The sequence below is a fragment of the Tiliqua scincoides genome, chromosome 1 (genome assembly GCF_035046505.1).
Source record: "Tiliqua scincoides isolate rTilSci1 chromosome 1, rTilSci1.hap2, whole genome shotgun sequence".
Lineage (NCBI taxonomy): Eukaryota > Metazoa > Chordata > Lepidosauria > Squamata > Scincidae > Tiliqua > Tiliqua scincoides.
In genome coordinates, this window is record NC_089821.1 from 282289280 (window position 1) to 282316382 (window position 27103).

At 49.8% G+C, this 27103-nt stretch overlaps 1 protein-coding gene and 1 pseudogene across 1 annotated transcript; one reads left to right on the forward strand and one right to left on the reverse strand.

The window, feature by feature from the left end:
• Window positions 1–6254: 6254 nt before the first annotated feature.
• On the reverse strand, window positions 6255–6374 carry LOC136637037 (5S ribosomal RNA; annotated as a pseudogene).
• Window positions 6375–14347: 7973 nt separating this feature from the next.
• Window positions 14348–26991, forward strand: SLC30A3 (solute carrier family 30 member 3). Its single transcript, XM_066623895.1, has 8 exons — window positions 14348–14416; window positions 15137–15332; window positions 16276–16422; window positions 17586–17739; window positions 18674–18878; window positions 18992–19097; window positions 26128–26262; window positions 26846–26991. Exons 1-8 carry the CDS (start codon window positions 14348–14350, stop codon window positions 26989–26991), a joined length of 1158 nt encoding a protein of 385 aa, XP_066479992.1.
• Window positions 26992–27103: the final 112 nt, after the last annotated feature.

The following is a 27103-nucleotide window of genomic DNA, read 5'->3' on the forward strand; positions in this document are numbered from 1 at the left end:
ATCGAAGACAACAGTGCCCTTCATGTCCTTGTGGAAAGCTGATGATGCTGAGGAGCCTGGGTGGACATCCAATCTTGGGGAGAATCTTGAAGAGGCCGTCTCTGCTGACCAGGTCAAAAGCCTTTGTGAGATCTATGAAGGCTATAAAGAGTGGCTGTCGTTGTTCCCTGCATTTCTCCTGCAGTTGTCTAAGGGAGAATACCATATCAGTGGTGGACCTGTTGGCTCGGAATCCACACTGTGATTCTGGATAGACGCTCTCTGCAAGTACCTGGAGCCTCTTTAGTGCAACTCGGGCAAACAGCTTTCCTACAACGCTAAGGAGAGAGATGCCGCGGTAGTTGTTGCAGTCACCCCTGTCACCTTTGTTCTTGTACAGCGTGATGATGTTTGCATCCCTCATGTCTTGAGGTACTCCACCTTCTCTCCAGCAGAGACAGAGGATTTCATGCAGCTCAGTGATGATGATCTCTTTGCAGCATTTTAGGACTTCAGCAGGGATGCTGTCTTTTCCAGGTGCCTTGCCAAAGGCAAGGGAGTCCAGGGCCACATGAAGTTCTTCTAGGGTTGATTCACTGTCAAGGTCTTCCAGCACAGGCAGGCACTCAATGTTGTTCAGTGCTTCTTCGGTGACTACAGCAGGAGAGGAAACTGAGCGCTTTCCACATGCGCTGCCTCCAACGCATCCTCAGCATCACCTGGCAGGACAAAGTTCCGAACAACACAGTCCTGGAACGTGCTGGAATCCCTAGCATGTATTCACTGCTGAAACAGAGACGCCTGCGTTGGCTCGGTCATGTCGTGAGAATGGATGATGGCCAGATCCCAAAGGATCTCCTCTATGGAGAACTCATAAGAACATAAGAACAGCCCCACTGGATCAGGCCATAGGCCCATCTAGTCCAGCTTCCTGTATCTCACAGCGGCCCACCAAATGCCCCAGGGAGCACACCAGATAACAAGAGACCTCATCCTGGTGCTCTCCCCTACATCTGGCATTCTGACTTAACCCATTCCTAAAATCAGGAGGTTGCGCATACACATCATGGCTTGTACCCCATAATGGATTTTTCCTCCAGAAACTCGTCCAATCCCCTTTTAAAGGCATCTAGGCTAGACGCCAGTACCACATCCTGTGGCAAGGAGTTCCACAGACCGACCACGCGCTGAGTAAAGAAATATTTTCTTTTGTCTGTCCTAACCCGCCCAACACTCAATTTTAGTGGATGTCCCCTGGTTCTGGTATTATGTGAGAGTGTAAAGAGCATCTCCCTATCCACTCTGTCCATCCCCTGCATAATTTTGTATGTCTCAATCATGTCCCCCCTCAAGCGTCTCTTTTCTAGGCTGAAGAGGCCCAAACGCCGTAGCCTTTCCTCATAAGGAAGGTGCCCCAGCCCCGTAATCATCTTAGTCGCTCTCTTTTGCACCTTTTCCATTTCCACTATGTCTTTTTTGAGATGCGGCGACCAGAACTGGACACAATACTCCAGGTGTGGCCTTACCATAGATTTGTGCAACGGCATTATAATACTAGCCGTTTTGTTCTCAATACCCTTCCTAATGATCCCAAGCATAGAATTGGCCTTCTTCACTGCCGCCGCACATTGGGTCGACACTTTCATCGACCTGTCCACCACCACCCCAAGATCTCTCTCCTGATCTGTCACAGACAGCTCAGAACCCATCAGCCTATATCTAAAGTTTTGATTTTTTGCCCCAATGTGCATGACTTTACACTTACTGACATTGAAGCGCATCTGCCATTTTGCTGCCCATTCTGCCAGTCTGGAGAGATCCTTCTGGAGCTCCTCACAATCACTTCTGGTCTTTACCACTCGGAAAAGTTTGGTGTCGTCTGCAAACTTAGCCACTTCACTGCTCAACCCTGTCTCCAGGTCATTTATGAAGAGGTTGAAAAGCACCGGTCCCAGGACAGATCCTTGGGGCACACCGCTTTTCACCTCTCTCCATTGTGAAAATTGCCCATTGACACCCACTCTCTGCTTCCTGGACTCCAACCAGTTCTCAATCCACGAGAAGACCTGTCCTCTAATTCCCTGACTGTGGAGTTTTTTCAGTAGCCTTTGGTGAGGGACCGTGTCAAACGCCTTCTGAAAGTCCAGATATATAATGTCCACGGGTCCTCCCGCATCCACATGCCTGTTGACCTTTTCAAAGAATTCTATAAGGTTTGTGAGGCAAGACTTACCCTTACAGAAGCCATGCTGACTCTCCCTCAGCAAGGCCTGTTCGTCTATGTGTTTTGAGATCCTATCTTTGATGAGGCATTCCACCATCTTACCCGGTATGGATGTTAGGCTGACCGGCCTATAGTTTCCCGGGTCCCCCCTCTTTCCCTTTTTAAAAATAGGCGTGACATTTGCTATCCTCCAATCTTCTGGCACTGTGGCCATTTTGAGGGACAAGTTGCATACCTTAGTCAAGAGATCTGCAACTTCATTCTTCAATTCCTTAATAACCCTTGGGTGTATGCCATCAGGGCCCGGTGACTTATTGATCTTTAATTTATCAATGAGGTCTGAAACATCTTCTCTTTTAACCTCTATCTGACTTAACTCCTCGGTTAGGAGGGGCCGTTCGGGCAGCGGAATCTGCCCGAGGTCTTCTGCCGTGAAGACAGATGCAAAGAACTCATTTAATTTCTCTGCCATCTCTATGTCTCCTTTTATCTCCCCTTTCCCTCCCTCACCATCCAGAGGGCCAACCGCTTCTCTGGCGGGTTTCCTGCTTCTAACATATTTGAAGAAGCTTTTATTATTCCCCTTAATGTTGCTGGCCATGCGTTCCTCATAGTCTCGCTTGGCCTCCCCTATCACCTTCTTACATTTCTTTTGCCACAGTTTATGTTCCTTTTTATTCTCTTCATTAGGGCAAGACTTCCATTTACGGAAGGAAGCTTCCTTGCCCTTCACAGCCTCTCTAACTTGGCTGGTTAGCCATGCGGGCACTCTCCTGGATTTAGTGGAACCCTTCTTTCTTTGCGGTATACACCTCTGCTGGGCCTCCATTACTGTTGTTTTAAGCAGCCTCCATGCACTCTGGAGAGACTGGACTCTTTTTACCCTCCCTTTCAACCTCCTTCTAACCAGCCTCCTCATTTGAGGGAAGTCCGCCCGTCGGAAGTCAAGGGTTTTTGTGAGAGATTTGCCTGGTATTCTTCCCCCAACGTGCACGTCAAAACGGATCGCAGCATGATCACCGTTCCCCAATGGCTCAGTAACGTTTACATCTCTAACCAGGTCCTGCATACTGCACAAAATTAAATCCAGAGTCACCTGTCCTCTGGTGGGCTCCGTGACTAGCTGATCTAAGCCACAGTCATTTAGCACGTCAAGAAATCCGGTTTCCTTATCGTGACCAGAACACAAATTGACCCAGTCAATATGAGGATAATTGAAGTCCCCCATGATTACAACCCTGTCCTTCCTTGTCACCTCCCTGATCTGTTTCCTCATTTCAAGGTCCCCATCAGATTTCTGGTCTGGAGGACGATAGCACGCCCCCAGTATTACATTGCTGCACAAGCCTGGTAATTTAACCCACAGAGATTCTACGGTGGAGTCGGACCCACCTTCAATCTCTACTTTGCTGGATTCTATCCCTTCCTTAACATAAAGGGCCACCCCACCTCCAACACGCCCGTGCCTGTCCCTCCTGTAGAGTTTATAGCCCGGGATTGCGGTATCCCACTGATTCTCCGCATTCCACCAGGTTTCCGTTATGCCCACTATGTCAATATTTTCCCTTGTCACCAGACATTCCAGTTCTCCCACCTTTGCTCGTAGACTTCGGGCATTCGCATAAAAGCATTTATACACAGAATGCCCCAGGATGGGTTGCTTATTCGCTCCTTTGTCCCCGCATCCTCTCATTGTGCCAAACCGTCTATCACATCCCATCACCCTACCTTTCCCAATTTCTTCTCCTACCCTGCCTTAGTCTTGTTGTTCTCTAACCTCCCCATCCTCATCCCATAGGGATGAGGAGTCCCGAACCGGATGCCCCTCGGCTCCTGTCGGCCTTCCCCCAGGGATCAGTTTAAAAGCTGCTCTGCCACCTTTTTAATGTTATGTGCCAGCAGTCTGGTTTCATTCTGGTTCAAATGGAGCCCGTCCCTCTTGTACAGGCCCCGCTTGTCCCAAAACGTTCCCCAGTGCCTAATGAATCTAAACCCCTCCTCCCTACACCATCGTCTCATCCACGCATTGAGACCCCTGATCTCCGCCTGCCTAGCTGGCCCTGCGCGTGGAACAGGTAGCACTTCAGAGAATGCTACCTTTGAGGTCCTGGCTTTCAGCTTCCTGCCTAAAAGCCTAAATTTGGCCTCCAGGACCTCCCAGCTACAGTTGCCCACATCGTTGGTGCCAACATGCACCACAGCCGCTACCTCTCCCCCAGCACTGTCTACTAGCCTGTCTAGACGAGAAGTGATGTCCGCAACCTTCGCACCAGGCAGGCAAGTCACCACGCGGTCCTCACATCCGTCGCAAACCCCCCTCTCTATGTTTCTAATAATCGAATCCCCCACTACAAGAAGCCCCCGACCCCCCTCCCGCCGAGGAGTATCCCGAGTGCGCTCGGATACGGGCCCATCCCCTGGAGAAGGGATCCCCCCTAGGGGATTGTTTCCCTCCTCTCCAGGATGACGTCCTCCAGTCCCGAGACTTCCCACCCGGGCAGCCGAGGAGCTGCACGCCTGAGGTTGGGACGAAGCCTGACCGTCCCCGGAAGTCTCCCCACGGTCCTCCTCTGGCTGCCTGCGCTTCTCCAGGTCGGCCACCAAGGCTTCAAGGGAGCGGACGCGTTCCCTGAGAGCCTGGAGCTCCTTGCATCGAGGACACACCCATGACTTATGCCCCAGAGGCATATAATCATACATGTGGCACTCGATGCAGAACACTGGATAGCCCCCACCCTGCTGCTGGCTATCTGACTGCATAGCTTTTTTGTTGTTGTTGTTGTTTTATTTAGGGGTCCTTTTAAAAACCGTACACTGGATAGCAGCCCTTTTCTCTAGGGAAGAGGAAGGGCAGTGTATGGGGCCCTGGCCTCCTCGCCCTGCTGCTGAACCCGCCCAGATGCTAAACTCTTGGCACTTAGTTCCCGAGGCACTGGGTTCCCAGAGGCCACATGCGTCTGCAGAGAGCCTCACGCAATGGCCTGCCTAGCTTTATACTCCTGGCTGGCTCCTCCCCCCTCCTTCCTTCCTGATTGAAAGGGGGCTGGCCTTCCCAGGTGAGTTTACAAAAGCTCAGGAAGGCAAATGGCTGCTGATGGGCATGACCTACTCTGCAGGCTCCTGAATGGACTGCTTGGATTAGCCTAATGGGGCTCTTAATGGGTTGGGAATTGGCCCTTCCTAGGTCCTTTTCCTCCTAGTTCTGTTCTCTTAGGCTGGACTGTTTTTGTAACCTCAAGCTAGTTTTTATTTGGGTTTGTTTAATTATTTATTGCTCTCTAGATCCTGTGTCCCAATTTACTGACCTGTTTAGGTTATGTTCTAACTTAGATTAGGTTTAACCTGGGTTAAGTATAGGTTTAATTTAAACAAGTAGAAAAACCTGCTTTCCACTTTATCCTCCTCCCTTCCTTCGATTAAGTGCTACCTTAGGTGCAGCTAACTTTCAACTTTGATTTAAATGCCTGACCCTTGGGCTCTTACGAGTAGGACTCTGCTCTTACTCACGAGTAGGACTCTGCTCTTACTCACGAGTAGGACTCTGCTCCTGCTCAGAGTAGCCCTATGTACCTCCCTTAGGTGCTAACTTTCAATTTTGATTTTCAATTTTGATTTTAACTCGTGCAAGGAAAGCGCCCTACAGGTAGACCACAGCTGCGATACAAGGACATCTGCAAGAGGGATCTGAAGGCCTTAGGGATGGACCTCAACAAGTGGGAAACCCTGGCCTCTGAGTGGCCCGCTTGGAGGCAGGCTGTGCAGCATGGCCTTTCCCAGTTTGAAGAGATACTTTGCCAACAGTCTGAGGCTAAGAGGCAAAGAAGGAAGGCCCATAGCCAGGGAGACAGACCAGGGTCAGACTGCACTTGCATCCCGGTGTGGAAGGGATTGTCACTCCCGGATTGGCCTTTTCAGCCACACTAGATGCTGTGCCAGAACCACCTTTCAGAGCGCGATACCATAGTCTTTCGAGACTGAAGGTTGCCAATACAAATGCTGATAACAACAACAACATGGTTGGCAACCTTCAGTCTGGAAAGACTATGGTATAAGCCTACAGCACCCGGTATTCCCAGGCGGTCTCCCATCCAAGTACTAACCAGGCCTGACCCTGCTTAGCTTCCGAGATCAGACGAGATCGGGCATGTGCAGGGTAACAGTTGCTGCAACAACAACAACAACAACAACATAATCCTTGCAACAATGCTGTGAGTAAGGACTGTTGCTCCCATCTTGTGACTGGGGAAGACTGAGGCTGAAAGGGAGCGGCTTGCCTAAAACTGTCTCAGGAGTTCATGGCAGTGACAACATTTTGGACAACCTCAAATTCTAATACTGAGAGAGAGAGAGAGAGAGAGAGAGAGAGATGACCATGTACTGCAGGGTTTGTAATAGCTTGAGCGGCCTAGGGAGTGTGCGAAGAGGGTCCAGGGAGTGTGTGTGGTGCTCCCAGAATTAAGATTTTTTCCCCTAGTTTTTTGACTAGTCAAAGGCAATTTTTTTTTGAAAATTTTAATTTTGATCTGACTACTGATAAGCTAACAAAAGCTAATAATATATTTTCTTATTGGCCACAATATTGAGTGCTTTTGTCCTCCTAATCGATTGTTCTTGAGAGTTTTTTTAATTGCTTCAAATTATATAAAGCAAACAAATTTTGTTTCTAAGACTGAAATTTAATTTTTTTTTTTTTTTTGGAAATTCCATTATTTTTTTTTGCCATATATCAATGCAATATCAGGCAGCAAATACAGTAATTATACTTGAAATAAAATAAACAGATGGCAAATCTATGTGAGCAGCTCAATGTTCTCCAGGGTGTGTATGAGGCACAAAAGAAGAGCCTCACACCAGGCATCATTTTAGAAACCCCTCTTCAGACCCCCACCCAGGGAGCCTCAACTGGCTAGGAATCAGTCCCTGCCCATGGTGCAGCCCAAAGGCTGTTGGCAGGGTCCCAACATGATGTCACCAGGAGTCCTTTGCAATGATAGGAAGGGCTGGACCAAGAAGGAGAGTCGCAGTGACTCACACTAAAAGATGCACTATCAGTAGCAGGTTGCTGGGGGCTCTGGGGCAAAGCCCTGTATTGGGGCCTCCACAACTCCATTGCCTGTCCCTGCTGGCTCACTGAATGCTGCCACTGCCAATGGTGCTGAGGTGTCAGGTGTCAGGATGTCAGAGCAGCTTTTAAACTGATCCCTGGGGGAAGGCCGACAGGAGCCGAGGGGCATCCGGTTCGGGACTCCTCATCCCTATGGGATGAAGATGGGGAGGTTAGAGAACAACAAGACAAAGGCAGAGTAGGAGAAGAAATTGGGAAAGGTAGGGTGATGGGATGTGATAGACGGTTTGGCACACTGAGAGGATGCGGGGACAAAGGAGCGAATAAGCAGCCCATCCTAGGGCATTCCGTGTACAAATGCTTTTATGTGAATGCCCGAAGTCTACGAGCAAAGGTGGGAGAACTGGAATGTCTGGTGACAAGGGAAAACATTGACATAGTGGGCATAACGGAAACCTGGTGGAATGCGGAGAATCAGTGGGATACCGCAATCCCGGGCTATAAACTCTACAGGAGGGACAGCAGGGGCATGTTGGAGGTGAGGTGGCCCTTTATGTTAAGGAAGGGATAGAATCCAGCAAAGTAGAGATTGAAGGTGGGTCAGACTCCACCGTAGAATCTCTGTGGGTTAAATTACCAGGCTTGTGCAGCAATGTAATACTGGCGGCGTGCTATCGTCCTCCAGACCAGAAATTGGATGGGGACCTTGAAATGAGGAAACAGATCAGGGAGGTGACAAGGAGGGACAGGGTTGTAATCATGGGGGACTTCAATTATCCTCATATTGACTGGGTCAATTTGTGTTCTGGTCACAATAAGGAAACCGGATTTCTTGACGTGCTAAATGACTGTGGCTTAGATCAGCTAGTCACGGAGCCCACCAGAGGACAGGTGACTCTGGATTTAATATTGTGCGGTATGCAGGACCTGGTTAGAGATGTAAACGTTACTGAGCCATTGGGGAACAGTGATCATGCTGCGATCCGTTTTGACGTGCACGTTGGGGGAAGAATACCAGGCAAATCTCTCACAAAAACCCTTGACTTCCGACGGGCAGACTTCCCCCAAATGAGGAGGCTGGTTAGAAGGAGGTTGAATGAGAAGGTAAAAAGACTCCAATCTCTCCAGAGTGCATGGAGGCTGCTTAAAACAACAGTAATAGAGGCCCAGCAGAGGTGTATACCACAAAGAAAGAAGGGTTCCACTAAATCCAGGATGGTGCCCGCATGGCTTACCAGCCAAGTTAGAGAGGCTGTAAAGGGCAAGGAAGCTTCCTTCCGTAAATGGAAGTCTTGCCCTAATGAGGAGAATAAAAAGGAACATAAACTGTGGCAAAAGAAATGTAAGAAGGTGATACGGGAGGCCAAGTGAGACTATGAGGAACGCATGGCCAGCAACATTAAGGGGAATAATAAAAGCTTCTTCAAATATGTTAGCAGCAGGAAACCCGCCAGAGAAGCAGTTGGCCCTCTGGATGGTGAGGGAGGGAAAGGGGAGATAAAAGGAGACTTAGAGATGGCAGAGAAATTAAATGAGTTCTTTGCATCTGTCTTCACGGCAGAAGACCTCAGGCAGATACCGCTGCCTGAACGGCCCCTCCTGACTGAGGAGTTAAGTCAGATAGAGGTTAAAAGAGAAGATGTTTCAGACCTCATTGATAAATTAAAGATCAATAAGTCACTGGGCCCTGATGGCATTCACCCAAGAGTTATTAAGGAATTGAAGAATGAAGTTGCAGATCTCTTGACTAAGGTATGCAACTTGTCCCTCAAAATGGCCACGGTGCCAGAAGATTGGAGGATAGCAAATGTCACGCCTATTTTTTAAAAGGGAAAGAGGGGGGACCCGGGAAACTATAGGCCGGTCAGCCTAACATCCATACTGGGTAAGATGGTGGAATGCCTCATCAAAGATAGGATCTCAAAACAATAGACGAACAGGCCTTGCTGAGGGAGAGTCAGCATGGCTTCTGTAAGGGTAAGTCTTGCCTAACAAACCTTATAGAATTCTTTGAAAAGGTCAACAGGCATGTGGATGTGGGAGAACTCGTGGACATTATATATCTGGACTTTCAGAAGGCGTTTGACACGGTCCCTCACCAAAGGCTACTGAAAAAACTCCACAGTCAGGGAATTAGAAGACAGGTCCTCTCATGGATTGAGAACTGGTTGGAGGCCAGGAAGCAGAGAGTGGGTGTCAATGGGCAATTTTCACAATGGAGAGAGGTGAAAAGAGGTGTGCTCCAAGGATCTGTCCTGGGACCAGTGCTTTTCAACCTTTTCAAAAATGACCTGGAGACAGGGTTGAGCAGTGAAGTGGCTAAGTTTGCAGACGACACCAAACTTTTCCGAGTGGTGAAGACCAGAAGTGATTGTGAGGAGCTCCAGAAGGATCTCTCCAGACTGGCAGAATGGGCAGCAAAATGGCAGATGCGCTTCAATGTCAGTAAGTGTAAAGTCATGCACATTGGGGCAAAAAATCAAAACTTTAGATATAGGCTGATGGGTTCTGAGCTGTCTGTGACAGATTAGGAGAGAGATCTTGGGGTGGTGGTGGACAGGTCGATGAAAGTGTCGACCCAATGTGCGGCGGCAGTGAAGAAGGCCAATTCTATGCTTGGGATCATTAGGAAGGGTATTGAGAACAAAACGGCTAGTATTATAATGCCGTTGTACAAATCGATGGTAAGGCCACACCTGGAGTATTGTGTCCAGTTCTGGTCGTCACATCTCAAAAAAGACATAGTGGAAAATGGAAAAGGTGCAAAAGAGCGCGACTAAGATGATTACGGGGCTGGGGCACCTTCCTTATGAGGAAAGGCTACGGCGTTTGGGCCTCTTCAGCCTAGAAAAGAGACGCCTGAGGGGGGACATGATTGAGACATACAAAATTATGCAGGGGATGGACAGAGTGGATAGGGAGATGCTCTTTACACTCTCACATAATACCAGAACCAGGGGACATCCACTAAAATTGAGTGTTGGGCGGGTTAGGACAAACAAAAGAAAATATTTCTTTATTCAGCGTGTGGTCGGTCTGTGGAACTCCTTGCCACAGGATGTGGTGCTGGCGTCTAGCCTAGATGCCTTTAAAAGGGGATTGGACAAGTTTCTGGAGGAAAAATCCATTATGGGGTACAAGCCATGATGTGTATGCGCAACCTCCTGATTTTAGAAATGGGTTATGTCAGAATGCCAGATGCAAGGGAGGGCACCAGGATGAGGTCTCTTGTTGTCTTGTGTGCTCCCTGGGGCATTTGGTGGGCCGCTGTGAGATACAGGAAGCTGAACTAGATGGGCCTATGGCCTGATCCAGTGGGGCTGTTCTTATTTTCTTATGTTAGCTAGACCAGGTGGGCCCTCATCCAGGCCTCAACCTAGCCAACCTCTAGTACCAACCTTGCCCTGGGGGTAGAGCTGTAGCTCAGTGGGAGCCCTCACTTTGTATGTGGAGATTCCTAGGTTGAGTACCCAGCAGCATCTCCAGACAGGGCCTGGTGTTGTTCTGTATCTCTATAAACAACTTCAGTGAGGGAGTAGAGAGGATGCTCATCAAATCTGCGGACAACACCAAACTGAGAGGGCAGCTAATACCCCAGATGACAGGAACAGTGTCCAGGATGACCTTGACAGTGTGAATGGAAACAAGATGTGTGTCAACAGGGATAAATGTAAAGTTTTGCATTTGGGTAGGAAAACTCAGAAACACACATATGAGACTGGGGAACCTTGCCTGGGAATGAGAGCCAGTAGCAACTTGTCTAATGCTGACCAGAGTCTGAGAGGCATGAATCAGGCCCCTGCTCTCTCCACTTCTGCTTGCCTGTCATGGAAGGGTCAACTTGGGGAAGTGCAGAGCATCAAGTCATTATGTATGCAGAAGACTTACAGTTCAATTCTATTCCCCCCCCCCCCCGTTCGCAGATGCAGCTGTGCTGAAATGGCTACTGCTGCCTCCTGCAGTTGCAGAGGTCTTCTCTGGGTAAGAGAACAATTGTTCCCTTACCTGGGGGTAAGCTTCTGCATCGCAGGGGGATCTACTTGGACCTGCACAAGTGACATTGCTGTTGCAGGTCTGTGTGGACCCATGCCATGGGATTGGGTCCAGGAAGGGGGTGAGGATTCGGCAGCCACTGCTGCCACCAAACCTGCCCCTTTCCTGGACTCAATTTGCCCATCCCTACCCTGAGGCACTGCTGCCAAGCCCTCTCTGAGTACAGTCTACCTTCCCCCATCCCATCCCCCCCCACCGCACTTCTATGACAGCTTTTTCTGGCTGCTCTGGAGCATGCAGGACAGCTCCATCCTTCCTCTTGGCACTCCAGAATGTGCCAATTTGGTTTTATCGTGGTCAGCACCAGCAGAACACACCTTTCACTGACGCTCTGCCCCACTTAGGATGAGATATTTTGTGCTGCTGCTTTTCGTCTTTTGGCTATTTGCTCTTGCATAAACTGATTTTTTTTAATGCTGTGGCTGTTTTCAATTTTATGATATAAGATTTATTATAGATTTTGATCTTATGTAAGCACCCAGGTTAGTAGGGAAAGAGAGGGTAGGAATCTACTGAACAAACAAGTATTATGACTTCTGCTCAAGGCTTCTTGGAAGTAACTATCCTATTTGACAAGTTTGGAGCCATATTGGGGTATCAAACAAATGTTGACATGACAACAGTTCTGAAAGACAAAGGGCCTTTTGCTACCAACTCCATCTGCAAAGAACTGCCCTGTCCTCAACTATGGTCACACATGGGAGCAACAGTGCTGACAGGAGATCAGGCTTTCCAAAAGAGATGGTTGTGGGCAAACATGGACAGTCATCCCAGGACAAGATGCTGAGAACATAAGAACATAAGCCCCACTGGATCAGGCCATAGGCCCATCTAGTCCAGCTTCCTGTATCTCACAGCGGCCCACCAAATGCCCCAGGGAGCACACCAGATAAGAGACCTGCATCCTGGTGCCCTCCCTTGCATCTGACATAGCCCGTTTCTAAAATCAGGAGGTTGCACATACACATCATGGCTTGTAACCTGTAATTCTTTTGCCAATTGTAAAAAAGATTTAGGTAAGCTTCCTCCTTTCTTTTTCCTCTTACTTGATCTATCCAAATTCATGTCAAACGTTGAGGTGGCAAACTTAGCCACCTCACTGTTCAAACATAAGAACATAAGAGGTCTGAAGCATCTTCTCTTTTAACCTCTATCTGACTTAACTCCTCAGTCAGGAGGGGCCGTTCGGGCAGCGATATCTGCCTGAGGTCTTCTGCCGTGAAGACAGATGCAAAGAACTCATTTAATTTCTCTGCCATCTCTAAGTCTCCTTTTATTTCCCCTTTCCCTCCCTCACCATCCAGAGGGCCAACCGCTTCTCTGGCGGGTTTCCTGCTGCTAACATATTTGAAGAAGCTTTTATTATTCCCCTTAATGTTGCTGGCCATGTGTTCCTCATAATCTCGCTTGGCCTCCCATATCAGCTTCTTACATTTCTTTTGCCACAGTTTATGTTCCTTTTTATTCTCCTCATTAGGGCAAGACTTCCATTTACGGAAGGAAGCTTCCTTGCCCTTTACGGCCTCTCTAACTTGGCTGGTTAGCCATGCAGGCACCCTCCTTAGTCGAGTCGTTCTTCCTTTGCGGCATACATTTCCACTGGGCCTCTATTACTGTTGATTTGAGCAACCTCCATGCTCTCTGTAGAGACTGGACTCTTTTTACCTTCTCTTTCAACCTCCTTCTAACCAGACTCCTCTTTTGAGAGAAGTCCGCCTGTCAGAAGTCAAGGGTTTTTGTGAGAGATTTGCCTGGTATTCTTCCCCCGACGTGCATGTCGAAATGGATCGCAGCATGATCACTGTTCCCCAATGGCTTAGTAACACTGACATCTCTAACCAGGTCCTGAGTACCACACAATATTAAATCCAGAGTCACCTGTCCTCTGGTGGGTTCCATGACTAGCTGTTCTAAGGTACAGTCATTTAGCATGCCAAGGAATCCGGTCTCCTTTTCGTGACCAGAACACAAATTGAAGTCCCCCATGATTACAACCCTGTCCCTCCTTGTCACCTCCCTGATCTGTTTCCTCATTTCAAGGTCCCCTTCTGGTTTCTGGTCTGGAGGATGATAGTACGCCCCCAGTATTACATCACTCCTCAGGCTTGGTAATTTAACCCATAGAGATTCTATGGAGTCTGACCCACCTTCAATGTCTACTTTGCTGGATTCTATCCCTTCCTTAACATAAATGGCCACCCCACCTCCAACACGCCCCTCCCTGTCCCTCCTGTAGAGTTTATAGCCCGGAATTGCAGTATCCCACTGATTCTCCGCATCCCACCAGGTTTCCGTTATGCCCACTATGTCAATGTTTTCCCTAGTCACCAGACACTCCAGTTCTCCCATCTTTGTTCGGAGACTTCGGGCATTTGCATAAAAGCATTTGTACATGGAATGCCCCAGAGTGAGCTGCTTATTCGCTCCTTTGTCTCTGCATCCTCTCACTGTGCTAAACCGTCTTTCACATCCCATCATGCTACCATTCCCAATTTCTTCTCCTACTCTGCCTTTACCTTGTTGTACATTTGGTGGCGCTGCTGTGAGATACAGGAAGCTGGATGGACCTATGGCCTGATCCAGTGGGGCTGTTCTTATGTTCTTATTTTGTACCCCGTAATGGATTTTTCCTCCAGAAACTTGTCCAATCCCCTTTTAAAGGTATCCAGGCCAGATGCCGTCACCACATCCTGTGGCAAAGAGTTCCACAGACCGACCACACGCTGAGTAAAGAAATATTTTCTATTATCTGTCTTAACTCTCCCAAGACTCAATTTTAGTGGATGTCCCTTGATTCTGGTGTTATGTGAGAGTGTAAAGAGCATCTCTCTATCCACTTTATCCTTCCTATGCATGATTTTGTATGTCTCAATCATGTCCCCCCTCAGGCGTCTCTTTTCTAGGCTGAAGAGGCCCAAAAGCCGTAGCCTTTCCTCATAAGGAAGGTGCCCCAGTCCAGCAATCATCTTATTTGCCCTCTTTTGCGCCTTTTCCATTTCCACTATATCCTTTTTGAGATGCCTACCATGGGTGGCCAAGACAGGTGCCAGGCAGCTGACTTGATGCAGCAACCCATACAGGAGTTGTTGCACCAGGTAGAGCACATGACTGACTAAAGTGGCTCGGTATTGATCAGAATTTGCAATACTTACATGCAGCTAGCTCATTGAGGTGAGTACAAGTAGTTTTTGAGGCCCTCCCTTTGGTACATCAATGTGTGGCTTGGTGTGTGCACAGAATTTAAAGAAGCACTGATGTGGGTCACAGTGATGGTAGCCAAAGTACAAATACAGGCAGAATCAAGCAGAGACCAATGGGAGATGGACATTGTCACAATATCAGAGGCAACAGCTGCCTCATCCCTCTTCTCCAGGGCATGTGACCTGCAGAAGCTGGTCTGTCAGTAGCAAACAGGGATCAGGATCGACTTTTGAAAGCTGGACCTGAGCTCATTCATAGTATGGTCAGGAGAACAGTCCAAAAATGCACAGCTCTCTGGTTACGTAAATGTGGGACTCGTTCAGGAGTAATACAGAATGACGTTGAACACACCACTTGTGCTCCCAGCAGCCATAGCATCTTTCCGGGCTACCTGGCTGTGATGAGGCATGGGGCATGGTGTTGCAGGGGCTCTGCCCTTCCTGGAGGGTTGTTTCCATGTCTGCGTACCCAGGGTGGCTGTCAGCCTGCCCATTGGGACACCTGCCTGAGACAGACAGAGGGATTTGCTCATTTACTCTTCCTGGGGCTGACTTGGTGAGATGGCAGCTTTCAGGTTCTGATATCCTCTCAGTCTGTTTGCAGGCCCTCCCCAGAATGCCTTTCCTGGCCTTCCCCCAGAGAAGGAGCCTGCAGAGGTGCCTGTGGACCTGGAGATGGAGCACCGCCTGGCTCCGCACTGCCACTTGGGGCCCTGTTCCCCCAGCCAGAGCCAACAGAAGCTTCAGGCTCAGCGGAAACTCAGCATTGCCTGTGTGATCTGCTTCCTCTTCATGATTGGAGAGGTCATAGGTCAGTGTTACTGAACAGAATTGTGGGAGCTCTTTTGCCTGACCTATGTGACTGAGCTTGCAAACAAGTGTGTGCATCACAGTGGAATGATGTTGGGAAGAGGAGCTGAGCTGTCATCCTGGAAGCACCAACTGAACCTTACCGTGGCTTCCCCCTCAGCCCAGGTTATCAGATTCCCAAAGATGTCTCCCTTGTAGGCAAGCGTCACTGGCACAACCCAGGGAAAATTTACAGCATATATTCATCATGGCTTGTGACCTTTGGTGGATTTTCCTTGATAAATGTCCAATCCCCTTTGAATGGCATCTAGGTTAAGTGGCATCACCACATAATGTGATAAGGAGTGCCACAGGTTAATTAAGCAGTGGGTAAAGAAATATTTCCTTTTGTTCTAACTCTCCCACCAATGCATGCCTGTGGATGTCCCCTGATTCTGGTGTTGTGCCAGAGGGAAAGCAACTTCCCTCTATCCCATGATAATTTTATTTATAGAATGATAGAGTTGGACAGAACCCACAAGGTCATCTAGTCCAACCTGCCTGTAACAGGAAATCCTCCTAGAGCATCTCCAGCAGGTGCCTGTCGAGCCTCTGCTTGAAGATCTCCAGTGACACAGAATCTGCCACCTCCTTTGGCAGTCTCTTCCACCGCCGACCCACCCTTACAGTCAAGAATGTCTTCCTGATTTCCAAGCGGAATCTCCTCTCTTGCAGTTTGTCCCCATTTGCTCTCGTTCTTGTCCTCTTCCCCTGCCTTCAGAATGTTCCAGCTCAGTCCTTGCCACAGGAAGCTGTTCCAGGGTGGAGTCTGAAGGAAACCTACACAGGCCTCCTCCTGGCCCTGCTTCTCAGCGCTGCTGGCTCTGCTACAGCTCCACCAGACTCCACCCCACAGAGCCCCAGCCTCTGCCCATATCTCTGAGGCCTTTCTGCTTGTTTTGCAGGGGGATACTTGGCACACAGCCTGGCTATCATGACGGATGCTGCCCACCTGCTCACGGACATGGGCAGCATGGGTGTCAGCCTCTTCTCCCTCTGGGTCTCCACTCGCCCAGCCACCAAGACAATGAGCTTTGGCTGGCACCGCTCAGGTAAGTTTGCTCATACTCCCCACCCCAATATCAGACTGGCCAAAGCCAGGCCCACTGGACCTGCTATGCAAGATAGCAACCTTTCACCCAGGCCCATGACAAACAGCCAACTGACACTTCCCACGGGGCCAGAGTCCTTCCCCAACTACAGGTTGGTGCATGGCAGCCTGGAGTCTCTTCCTGCAAGCGGACACAGACCAGGCTAAGCTGCTGACGTGGATGCACTGGGGGGAAAACCAAAAAAACAAGGAAGCACAATTTCTTCCTGGGGAATAGCTTTTTCCTGGGAAGCTCTGAAACAGCTGATGGGGTTCCAGCACCTGTGGTGGATGATGACCCCCCCTGAGTGAGAGCATCCTGTTAGACCCAAGCTCAAACCAGCTTAAGGAATGCAGGGAGGAGTACTGTCAGTCCTCGCTCAGGAGGGGAGATGCCTGAGAGGGCCTGAGAGGCCCTTTCAAGACTTCTGTCGACAATATGCAGAGTGCTCCAGGAGGGAAGCTGGAAGGTGAGTCATCCGCAATGACAAATGGGTTCAAGCTGCTTATTGCATGCTTGATGGAGGACGGCAAAAGGGTTCCTTTCTTATAGGGCTTCACACTGTGAGGACTGATGTTCACAGCAGTGCCTCCACCCCACATCAGGAAAAAGGAAGGCTCTGTGGCTTGTCTTCTGACCTGCTGGGAGGCTTGGATTGTGCCTGGGACTCAGAAGCCAAAGTACCCTCGTGGGCAAGGGAAGCAGGCCTCTTCTCTTTGCTACATGCATGGCTTATGCTTTGTAGCTCCTCACCTGACAGGTAGTTTAGGATGAACACTGGTCCAAAGGCAACCAGATAAACTTAACAGCTGATGGGGACTTGACACAGGGCCTTCCCAGTTCACTGCTGCCCTCTCGCCGCTTCCCTTCACTGCTCTGGAGACATTAGCAGATTATCTCTTTGGACTGGGCATGATGGCAGCTTTGCCAAAGCAAAAGCCAAGCAGAATCCCTCAAATTAGTGGAGTCCAGCAGAAGTCTCTTGCCCAACAAGCTGGACCTGCTGGGAGTGGGAGGGGGTTCGTGGGTGCCTGCCCTGCTCTGTCCTCCTGTGCTGCTGAGCAAGGGCTGTCAGTGGTTCCAGAAAGGGGGGTGTCCTGACTGGCAGCTGCTTCTCCTTGCAGAGACCCTGGGTGCCCTGGTGTCTGTTCTGTCCATCTGGATTGTCACAGGGGTGCTGGTCTATCTGGCATCAGCCCGCATCATCAGCAATGATTATGAGATTGAAGCCTCTGCCATGCTGGGCACTTCGGCCTGTGCTGTAGGAGTGAACATCATGTAAGGAGCGGTTGGCGGTGGGGGTGGTGGTGGCTGCTGGCCACATACCACAGACAGGCAGATCTGGTTTGGGGTGGCTGGGAGGAGACCAGTCATTCTCATGCAGCAGGCTGAGGGACCCTCCTGCACAAACCCAGGTTCTTTCCTGCCTCTTTTGCAGATGTGAAGAAAGCATGTAGAGGCTGCCTGGGGCGCTTGGTGTTCAGAGGCAGCCTAGAGGCGCAAACACTGAGCTGGGAGGTCTCTGGCAGTTTTGGCTGGTGCCTGCTGGTGGGAAGAGGTCAAGTAGACCTTCCTTGGCCTGAGCAGAGGCTTTTCTAAAGTTCCCGCCCTGGAGCTGTTGCTACAGAGCACCCTTTGGGGGCTTGCCCTGAAGGGCAGCCATGGTGCGCAAGCAGTCTGGGGAAGGGAAGTGCTGCTGAGTTTTGAACCTAGACCAGAGGCTGAGCTGTAGAGCAGTGGCCTGTCCTTGGGAGGGAAGGGCAGTCTTTCCTGTGAGAGGCAGTGCCGGGCAGTGCCCATGGAGCTCCAGCAGGTCCCACTCCAGCCTGTGAGCCTCTTGCCCCCCTTCTAGACCCCCCTCCCATGGTGTGTGCCTCCTCAGCACCATTAATAAGCTCTGAGGAAGGTCGCAACCCTGCCAGGCTGGGCATTCTGCATCAACCCCCCTGCCCCCCCCCCCGCCTGCACACCAAAGGAACTGTGTCCATAACATGGTTTGCCTTGAGCACAGGAGGGGGCACTAACTGGAAGATTTCAGCTCTGGTAGGGGTCCCCTCTGATGGGCTTGCTGCAGACAGGGGCATCATGCTCTTGTCTTGTGTGCTCTCTCAGGCATCTGGTGGGCCACTGAGATATATAGGAAGCTGGACTAAATTAGCCCTTGGCCGGATCTAGCAAGGTTCTTATGTTCATATGTTGTGTTTCTTGCCAGCATGGCCTACCTCCTGCACCAGTCGGGCTCCCCGCACAGCCATGCTCTGGGCCCAGGGAGCTACGAGCGCCTTGGCGAGAGCCCCTATGGACAGTCACTGCCCACCCCCAGCAATACCAGTGTCCGAGCAGCCTTCGTGCATGTGGTGGGTGATCTGCTCCAAAGCCTTGGTGTCTTTGTGGCTGCCGCTGTCATCTACTTCAAGGTAAGGGGCCGGGAGGGTCACTGTCATCAGGGAGGCTGGCCCTGCCCCATTCCTCCCCAGGGCGGCTCAGGCTGAAGTCGCTGGCTGTCAGTGCCTCCTCCTGCTCTCCGCAGCCCCAGTATAAGATTGCAGATCCCATCAGTACCTTCCTCTTCTCCGTCTTCGTGCTGGGCTCCACTCTGACCGTCCTCCGTGATGTCATCCGGGTGCTCATGGAAGGTGAGCAGGTGAGGGAAGCCTTGGCTGGGAGGCCTGGGCTTCTGCTGCATGTACTCTGGACTCCCTCCTACTGAGTTAACCTGTGACAGGGCTGGCACTGTCTGTTTGGGTTGACCCGGGCTTGCCACAGAAACTAGCGCCTTTGGCATGCCAAGCAGGTGCAGCTCTGCCCCTGAACTGCAGGCCCTCCCTCAAGCTGGTTTGCTAGTGTGGGAAGCAAGGCAGTGCTGCCCTGGGTAGCATCACACAGGAGCCATGGAGCACTGTAGGATCTTCCTACACAGCATCCTTGTCGCTCGATGGGAAAAGGGAGAAGAACAGAAATCAGATCTCAGGGCTGGCTTGTGTGCCAAGGAAAGGGGGGGCCCAGGCCACAGGGATATGCCTATGCCAGTGAAGGGCAAGGACATTTAAGATTCAGATCTCTGGGAGGAAACAGGACAGAGAGTTATGACAGACATTTATCTGATAATAGCAGAATGTGGATCCATCCAGTAAAACTGTCTTCCAATAACTCGGTAAGGTGGGTCAGTATGATTATCCCCATATGGCAGCTGGGGAAGACTGAGGCTGAGCAGAAGGGGCTTGCCCAAGGCAACCAAACAAGAATTCCTGGCAGAAACTGGATCAGAACCAGGGAAGTCGTGGTCTGTAGCTCAGGTTCTTGGCCACCATGCTGCTCCAGCCCACCATTTTGTGAATAGTGGTGGGTGTATTCCAAATAATAACTTATTTTGCTATGTAGGTATTCCTCTTCTGAACTCTAGATTTAGTGCCATAGGTCTGTAGTCCAAGCAGGACTACCCACAGACAAAAGGAGGGTCCCTAAATGGAGATAATTGCCCAGAGGAAACTCTGCAAACCTCAAAACTGAACTGTTAAGGGGGCAGCAAAATCCCAAAAGCCATTCAGGGAGGCTGCGTGGCCCTGATTCCCTCACTTCAATACCCTCCTCACTACCTGGGACCAGGCAGGGTTCCAGCAAGCCAGCCCGCATTCTGAGAGGCATGGGGGCAGCATGCCTGTCCTGCCACAATGCATCTCTCACCCTGCAGCACAAGGGAAGAGAGGGGAGGGCTGTTGCCAGCACAAGCTGCACTAGGGGAGCAGCAGAAGCTGCAGCAGCGGAGCAGAAGACCAAACACTGCCTTGTCCCAGAGACCCCCCACTCTCCCTGACTTACACACAGTCCCCCAGCCCACTCCCCACTGAGCAGGACCATTACAAGGGCAAGAGGCATTTTTGCAAGTGGTGCTTCTCTTATATTTAGCACGGAAAGAGTAGCTGTCCCTCTTCACCCCAGCATGGTGTTTTTTTCCATTGGCTGGTGTCCGTTCTGCATCTTTTAAGACTGTAAACCCCTTTGGGTCAGGGAGCCATTTCGTTACTTGGTTTTTCTCTTTAACCACTTTGTAGATGTTTTTGTTGAAAAGCGGTATATACAGTAAGCCGCATTCTTAACAATAATAACTGCAGCAACTGCACCCATGTTCAAGACAATGCCCTGGAACCCTGGTGAAGGATCTCCCGTGGGCAGCCCCAGGTGCCCAAGGAGGCAGACAGCAGGAGACAGGGGAGGGAGGGAGGGAGCCAGATTTGATCTAGAGAAGGCGGCGTGCAGCATGTTGAAACAAACACACAAGGCCGAGTGGGAGTGGAAGGGGGGGGAATGTGGGGAACAGAATGACAGCTCTTGCACAGTTTGGCAAGAAAACTGAAAAGGAGGAGGGGACAATGTAAAAAACAGAGAACAGTAGAGGGGGAACAAAAGGAAGAAGAAGTGCCAGGTGAAAAGAAGCCCAGACATTACGGTAGGACCAAGGAAAGGGGGCCGCAGCAGCCTGCTCTGCCTACCTGCTGAAGAGCAGGTCTGCTGATGCCCAGCAGGATCTCGCGGCAGTCCCAGTTTGCCTTCAATCAAATAAGATGAATACGGTGCTGGTTTTATTGGGGAGGAGTCTGCCACTGGTGATGGTGATGGCACGACCAAGGACAGAGGCAGCACGGGGGGGGGGGATTTGCCCTTTGTGTTCTGTTGGGTCTCAGGAGCCTCTGGCTTTCTGTTGTTGGGAAAACACTGCTGGTCTGAAAGTGTAGCCCTTTGCGTCAAAACCACAAAGCAGGCCTCTGGGTGGGTTCCTTTGCCATTTGGGATTCCTGCTGGCCAATGTTGTGAGTCTGAATGGCAGCTGGCCCCACCACATCCAAACACTTTCCCTTCGTGCTCTGGGTTGCTTGGAAGTTCTTCTCCAGTTCATGGGCAAGAAATCACTCTCTTTCCATTTCTAAACAAGTCCTAGATCAGTGTTTCTCAAACTGTGAGTCGGGACCCAGTAGGTGGGGCGCAAGCCAATTTTAGGTGGGTCCCTATTCATTTCAATATTTTATTTTTAATATATTAGACTTGCTACTACCTTGGTATGTGACTGCATTTGGGGAAATGTTACAGACCTTAAATAAGCTACTTTTTTAACAATGATAATAAATGGGACTTAATCCTGGGTAGGATTTCAGCCTAGGATTGTTAAAAATTTTCCTGCTTGATGATGTCACTTCTGGTCATGACATCACTTCCAGTGGGTCCTGATAGATTCTTATTCTAAAAAGTGAGTCCCGGTCCTAGATGATAACATTGGATCCTGATTTGTTCTCTGAGATCTTTTGACCATTTTGAATGTGAGAAAATATTATTCAGTTTTGGAATGAATCCAGTTCAGTGTTGAGTTGGTTTCCGTTTGTCTTGCTAGTTTCTGAGATGTGGCATTTCTCCGCATTTCGCTGAGCAGAGAGAGCTGTGCCATATTCCAGGTTGTTGGCTTTCCCCCAAGTTGTATTTTTGGGGAACTTTTCACATTTCTGCTCAGCTCTGTACATATCCAGCTGTTCTCAGCTGTTATTCTAAACATCTGGGTTTGACCAAAAGATGGATGAAATGCACTGCACCAAAAAACAGTTGTAGTTTCCCACCAAAAGGCTTCCTGCTCTTTTCAATCAGCCTCTTTCCTCCAGCATGTCTTTGCTTTTTTCCCCATTTTCCTAAAACTGGAAGTCCGACCAATTTTTATTGTTGGCCAAAAGAAATAAAGTTTGCGGTCATTGTGTCATGCCTCCTCTTTAAAACAACCACCGCAATAATATCCAAGCCTTAGAAGCTTTCAACGAAGTCAGAATGTTGTGAGGGTTGAGCCCGACAGTGGCATTTGGTTCTTGAGAACAAGCCTTCATGCTGGCTGACTCCAAAGGCCATAACTGCATCAGAACCCACAATCCTAACCAACTTTCTAGCACTGGCATAGCCAGTGGCGTCACTAGGATTCGCTTCACCCGGTGCAGGAGGCCTGCGCATCAGCCCATGTAGTGGGCGGGGCAACACCCCAGGTGGGCGTGGTGATGTACCATCACCCTGCCCCTACCGGTTTTTTGGCTGTACCTTTTGTTAGAACAAAGATATTTTAATGTGGATTATTTCATTGCATTCTGCATAAAATTATGCATTGATTGATGTATAACATGATGGGATTATTCCTCCAAATTCTGGTGATCATGTAGCTACGTGGCTTCGTTTTGGCTCAGACTCACAGCTGGGAGGGGGCAGCTTCTTGGGTGTTTTGGGGGGGCTGCATTCACTGGATTGGGACCATTCCGGTGTCTTTGGATTCCTCTCAGCCTGCCCTTTCTGACAGACTATGGTAAGTATGCCTACACACGAGTAAATGCGCGATACTGCTCACTTTCACTTTCCATAGGGCTCCATGCATTTTTTCCTTCAGGTTTTTTGGCCATAACCTTTGAATGAAAGGAGTGATTTCAATTCTGTTTTTTGCACTGCACTCCGCTGGCCATTCCACATCCAATGGTGTATGGCGTGACACGGTAGCTCCTAACCCCGTGAAGTTAGCGTGTCCTCCCTGGCGCGTCACCTGGTGGGGCCCATACCCCCCCCACCTCCCTAGCGACGCCAGTGGGCATAGCTATTCCAGTGGGGCATGTGCTGCATCCTGCAGTCAGGGGGCAGTCATGGAGGCCTCCTCAAGGTTAGGCAATGTTTGTTCCTTTACCTTGGAGTTGCATTGCCCTTATGTCGAACTGCTCCCTCTCTTGAAACTTTCTGGCAAGGACTAAAGACATTTCTGTTCAGACAAGCCTTCTGAGTTCCTGGCCTTTATAACATCTTTAGCTTTTACAGGCTTGGGGCCTTTTTACAAACTGCTGCTGTTTGCTCCTTTTACATCTTTTATCTGATTGCTGTTTTTAAGAATGTTCTTGTTATGTGTTTTTTATCTTGTTTTAATTCATGTTTTTAACTGTGTTTTTAATGATTATTGTAAGCTGCCTTGGGTCCCTTCAGGGAAAAAGGCGGGGTACAAACCAAGTAAATAAATAAATATGTCAGTGCCGGAAAGTTGTTAGGATTGTGGCCGAAAATGTCTCCCTCCACACTAAGCCCTCCATGACTAAAATCTCCACAGTATTCTTCATTTAGCTGTACTATAGGTTTGTTTATTTAATTCAAAAGATTTTTATCCTGCCTTTACCACACAAGAGCAAATGCTCAAGGTATTAGCAGTCTTTTTCTAAGTCCTTTCCCTAATGACCTAACCATGAAAGTACAATTACTACTCATGGAATTTGCATTAACAGCTGCTGCACACTGACTTGGGGTTTTCTTTGAGCCCCCCCGCCCATGACCCCAAGATCTTGTTCCTGGTTTGTCACCAACCATTCACGTGTATGTGAAGTTGGTATACTTTTCCCCAGTGGACATCACACTTAATTGGGCAGCCCATCCACGAGGTGTGAGGAGATGTGAGTTGCATCAGCAGGAGACTGCAGGAGGCCAGAGGGTGGTGGATTCATGGTACCCATCCTCCTAAGGCTGCTGCGGCCTCCACCCAGCCCACCATGGATGAGTCAATTCACATTCTGCCTGCTATAGGCAAGTGCACAGCTGATCATTTGCCTCCTGCCCGTGCTCCCTACATGGTGCCTTTAAATGCAGAAACGCAGGACTTCCAACTTGCTTTACAAGGATGACCGGTGGTCCCATGCTTCTGCCATTAAGGAGACTGCATGAAGAGCATGGTAAGGTGCCTTTTTTGGATATCATAGAGGTGGCAGCAAGTGGCATTCTGGGTCCCTACACTGAACTGCATTTGCCGTTTGGTTGCCTGCTTACAGGGTCCAAGATTTCTAGCAGGTCAGTGAGGCAGGACTTCTCTTTACAGAGACCACGCTGATTCTCCTCCAGCATGGCTTGTTCTTCTATATACTTAAGGATGCAATCCTAAAGCGCCCTTGGGCTGGCAAAAGTCCCTTGTGCTGGCCCAGGAGGGTCACAAACATGCTGTAAAGCTGGGGAACCATGCTGTAAAGCATGTTTGTGCCTCCTCAGGAGCAAGCCATGCTAGTGCATGGAGCAGCTTGTCCCAGGTAGGTTGTGTTGGCTGAACTCGGCCGACACAGAGGTCTGGGACTGCAGGGAGGTGGTGTTCCAGGGTGGGGGGAGGGCAGGCAGAGGATGATCCCGGGGGTGGGCGGGAAGCAGGAAGTGGAGCTGGGACCCAGCAGATATGCTGGATCCTAGACCCCATTCCCGAGCAGCACAGAGCAGCTGCAAGTCGCTCCACTCTCCTCAGACGTATGTCACCTCTGAAGGTGGCACAAGTCTGAGGAGACTTGTAGTGGCTTATCCAGGGAAAAGGGGAAACAGTTTCTCCTTGCCTCCAGCTGAGCCACTTTGGGCCCCTATGTTACACTGGATACAGCGCAGGCCTCTTGGTCTGCCTGTTCTAGCACAAGATAGGATTGCATTGCACATAACTTTAGCTGAATTATTTTCCATCAGTTTATCCATAACAGATGTGTGTTTTTATGTTGGTTCCCTTCCAGTCCTCTTGCACTGGAAAGTCGCATAGAAGTTGGTTTAAGGGACAAGTTCCATCTTTTTATTAGAAGATCAGCAATTTTTGCATTTGAGTTCCTTAAGAACTCCTGGGTGGGAGCCACCTAGACCCAGGGATGTCATGACATTCAGTTTTTAGCTTTAGAACCTTATATAATAATAATAATAATAATAATAATAATAATAATAATAATAATAATAAGGTATTTATATACCACCTTTCTGGTCATCGGATTATTCCTCTGACTTTATTCAAGGTGGTTTACATAGACAGGAGTTTCTAAATCCCTCAAGGGGATTTTTACAATCATAAAGGTTCTCTCTTTCAAGAACCAACAACATTTCAGAATGGATCTTCCTGGTTTGGTCTCACTTCTGGCCTCCAGTTCTCCCACGCAGGCTGACAAGCAGCTCCATCTCTCACATGGAGGGCAGCCAAGACGCTTCTTGCTCAACCTTATCCCTTCTCTCTTCTGTTTGACTCAGTTCTTCAGGCTCCCCTCTGAGAAGGCACACGTGTCTGCCCTCACTGCTGAGGGCTTCAGAAAAACCAGAACTCTGCTGGTGGCTAAGGCGCATGCTGGTGCCTTGTTTCCAGTTCCTCATTCAGCACAGAGCTGGACAAGCTGCCTGAGTAAGAAACTGAAGGGGACATACTTGGGCACCCCCAAATAAGCTTCAGGACAACCCATATCATACACCCGCGACCAGAAGTCTTATCCTTCTGAGGTGCACAAGGATTCTGTTTTGCTCACATGCCGTTTTGGAAGAACATGCACAAGATGTTCCAGCACATGACACCTTCAGGGCTGGGGGTTTTAAGCCTCAAAAGATGCTTTGGTTCTTCTGACACACCCACAAGACCAGGCAACAGTCCCCTAGGAGACACCCTAGCGTTGTGTACCTCCATGCCAGTCCCAGTCGAAATCAGCTCTCTGTGCAGCGTTCAGAATAAGAAAGACCTCTCCCCAGTCAATAATGCATTTTCCATTGCGACTTGTTTTGCTCTTGGGATGGGCGAGTCTTTAGGAGTCTGAGCTCTTACATGGTGGCCCAGGAGGTTTGGAGTCAAAGGGGTTTTGGAGATCTCTTGAGCAAGTACCAATTCTCCCCCCTCCTGTCTTCCAGGTGCACCGCGGGGTGTGGAGTTCCATGCAGTAAAGGAAATGCTGCTTTCTGTCAAAGGTGTGAAGGGTGCCCACAACCTGCACCTTTGGGCCCTGACTCTCAGCCATCACATAGTGGCCGTGCACGTAGCTATTGGTGAGCCATCCCCCCTCCCCTTGCTCTGACCTCCTGGGACCTCCTGCACCAAACGCAGGAGCAGGCGACTTGAGGGCATGAGAATGCAATGTGCAGCCCCAGATTGAGGGCTTCAGTTTACCTTGGTGGGGTGGTGGTGGCTTTTTTCAATGTAGAGAAACAGTCAAATAGTACATGGGGAAGCCACCTGGCAAAGCAACCTCTTTCTCCCCCCCAAAAGGGCCCACAGTGCAGTATCCCTGCTTGGTGGACAGAAGGGCAGACTCCATACAGGGGAGCTTCCTCTGTTCCACCTGCTGGAGGAGCAGGCTGCTCCTCTGCCCTCACCCCCTTACAGTGTGTATGTGTGTGTGGGGGTTGCTCCCTCTTGCCCATTGTTTGAGGCGCCCTTCTTCCCACAATGGGTCTGAGTGATGAGCCACAAGTACCATGATAAAAGGGCTGTTGCCAGCCTGGCACTGATGAGCACAACTAGCTGACCCAACCAAACCACTGTGTTTTTGAAAGGGGAAAAAGGGAGGAACTTGACAGAAGGCTGGGGCTTCCACACCAACTGATCCTTCGCTTTGGCCTTTATCCTCAGAGTCTGGTGCTGACCCGGAGATGGTGCTGCAGGAGGCCACAGCCCTTCTGCAGAGCAAGTTTGGCTTCGTCTCTTGTACCATCCAGGTGGAGCGCTATCGGGACGACATGGCTGTCTGCTGCCAGTGCCAGGACCCCCATGACTGAGCCTGCTGCTGCTTGATGCTCTGGCTGCCCCCTTCCACTGCCAATCCCAGGAAGTGCTGCCCCCCACTCATAGCAAGGCACCCCCCCTTGACCAAGCCTCTGTCAGGGCAAG

Excerpts from the sequence above, each read along its gene's own strand:
- SLC30A3 (XM_066623895.1), top strand. The coding sequence starts at position 14,348 with ATGGGTGGCCAAGACAGGTGCCAGGCAGCTGACTTGATGCAGCAACCC. Across the intron at positions 14,417-15,136 it reads TACAGGAGTTGTTGCACCAG|AATGCCTTTCCTGGCCTTCC; the intron begins GTAGAGCACATG and ends GGCCCTCCCCAG. Across the intron at positions 16,423-17,585 it reads CTTTGGCTGGCACCGCTCAG|AGACCCTGGGTGCCCTGGTG; the intron begins GTAAGTTTGCTC and ends TTCTCCTTGCAG.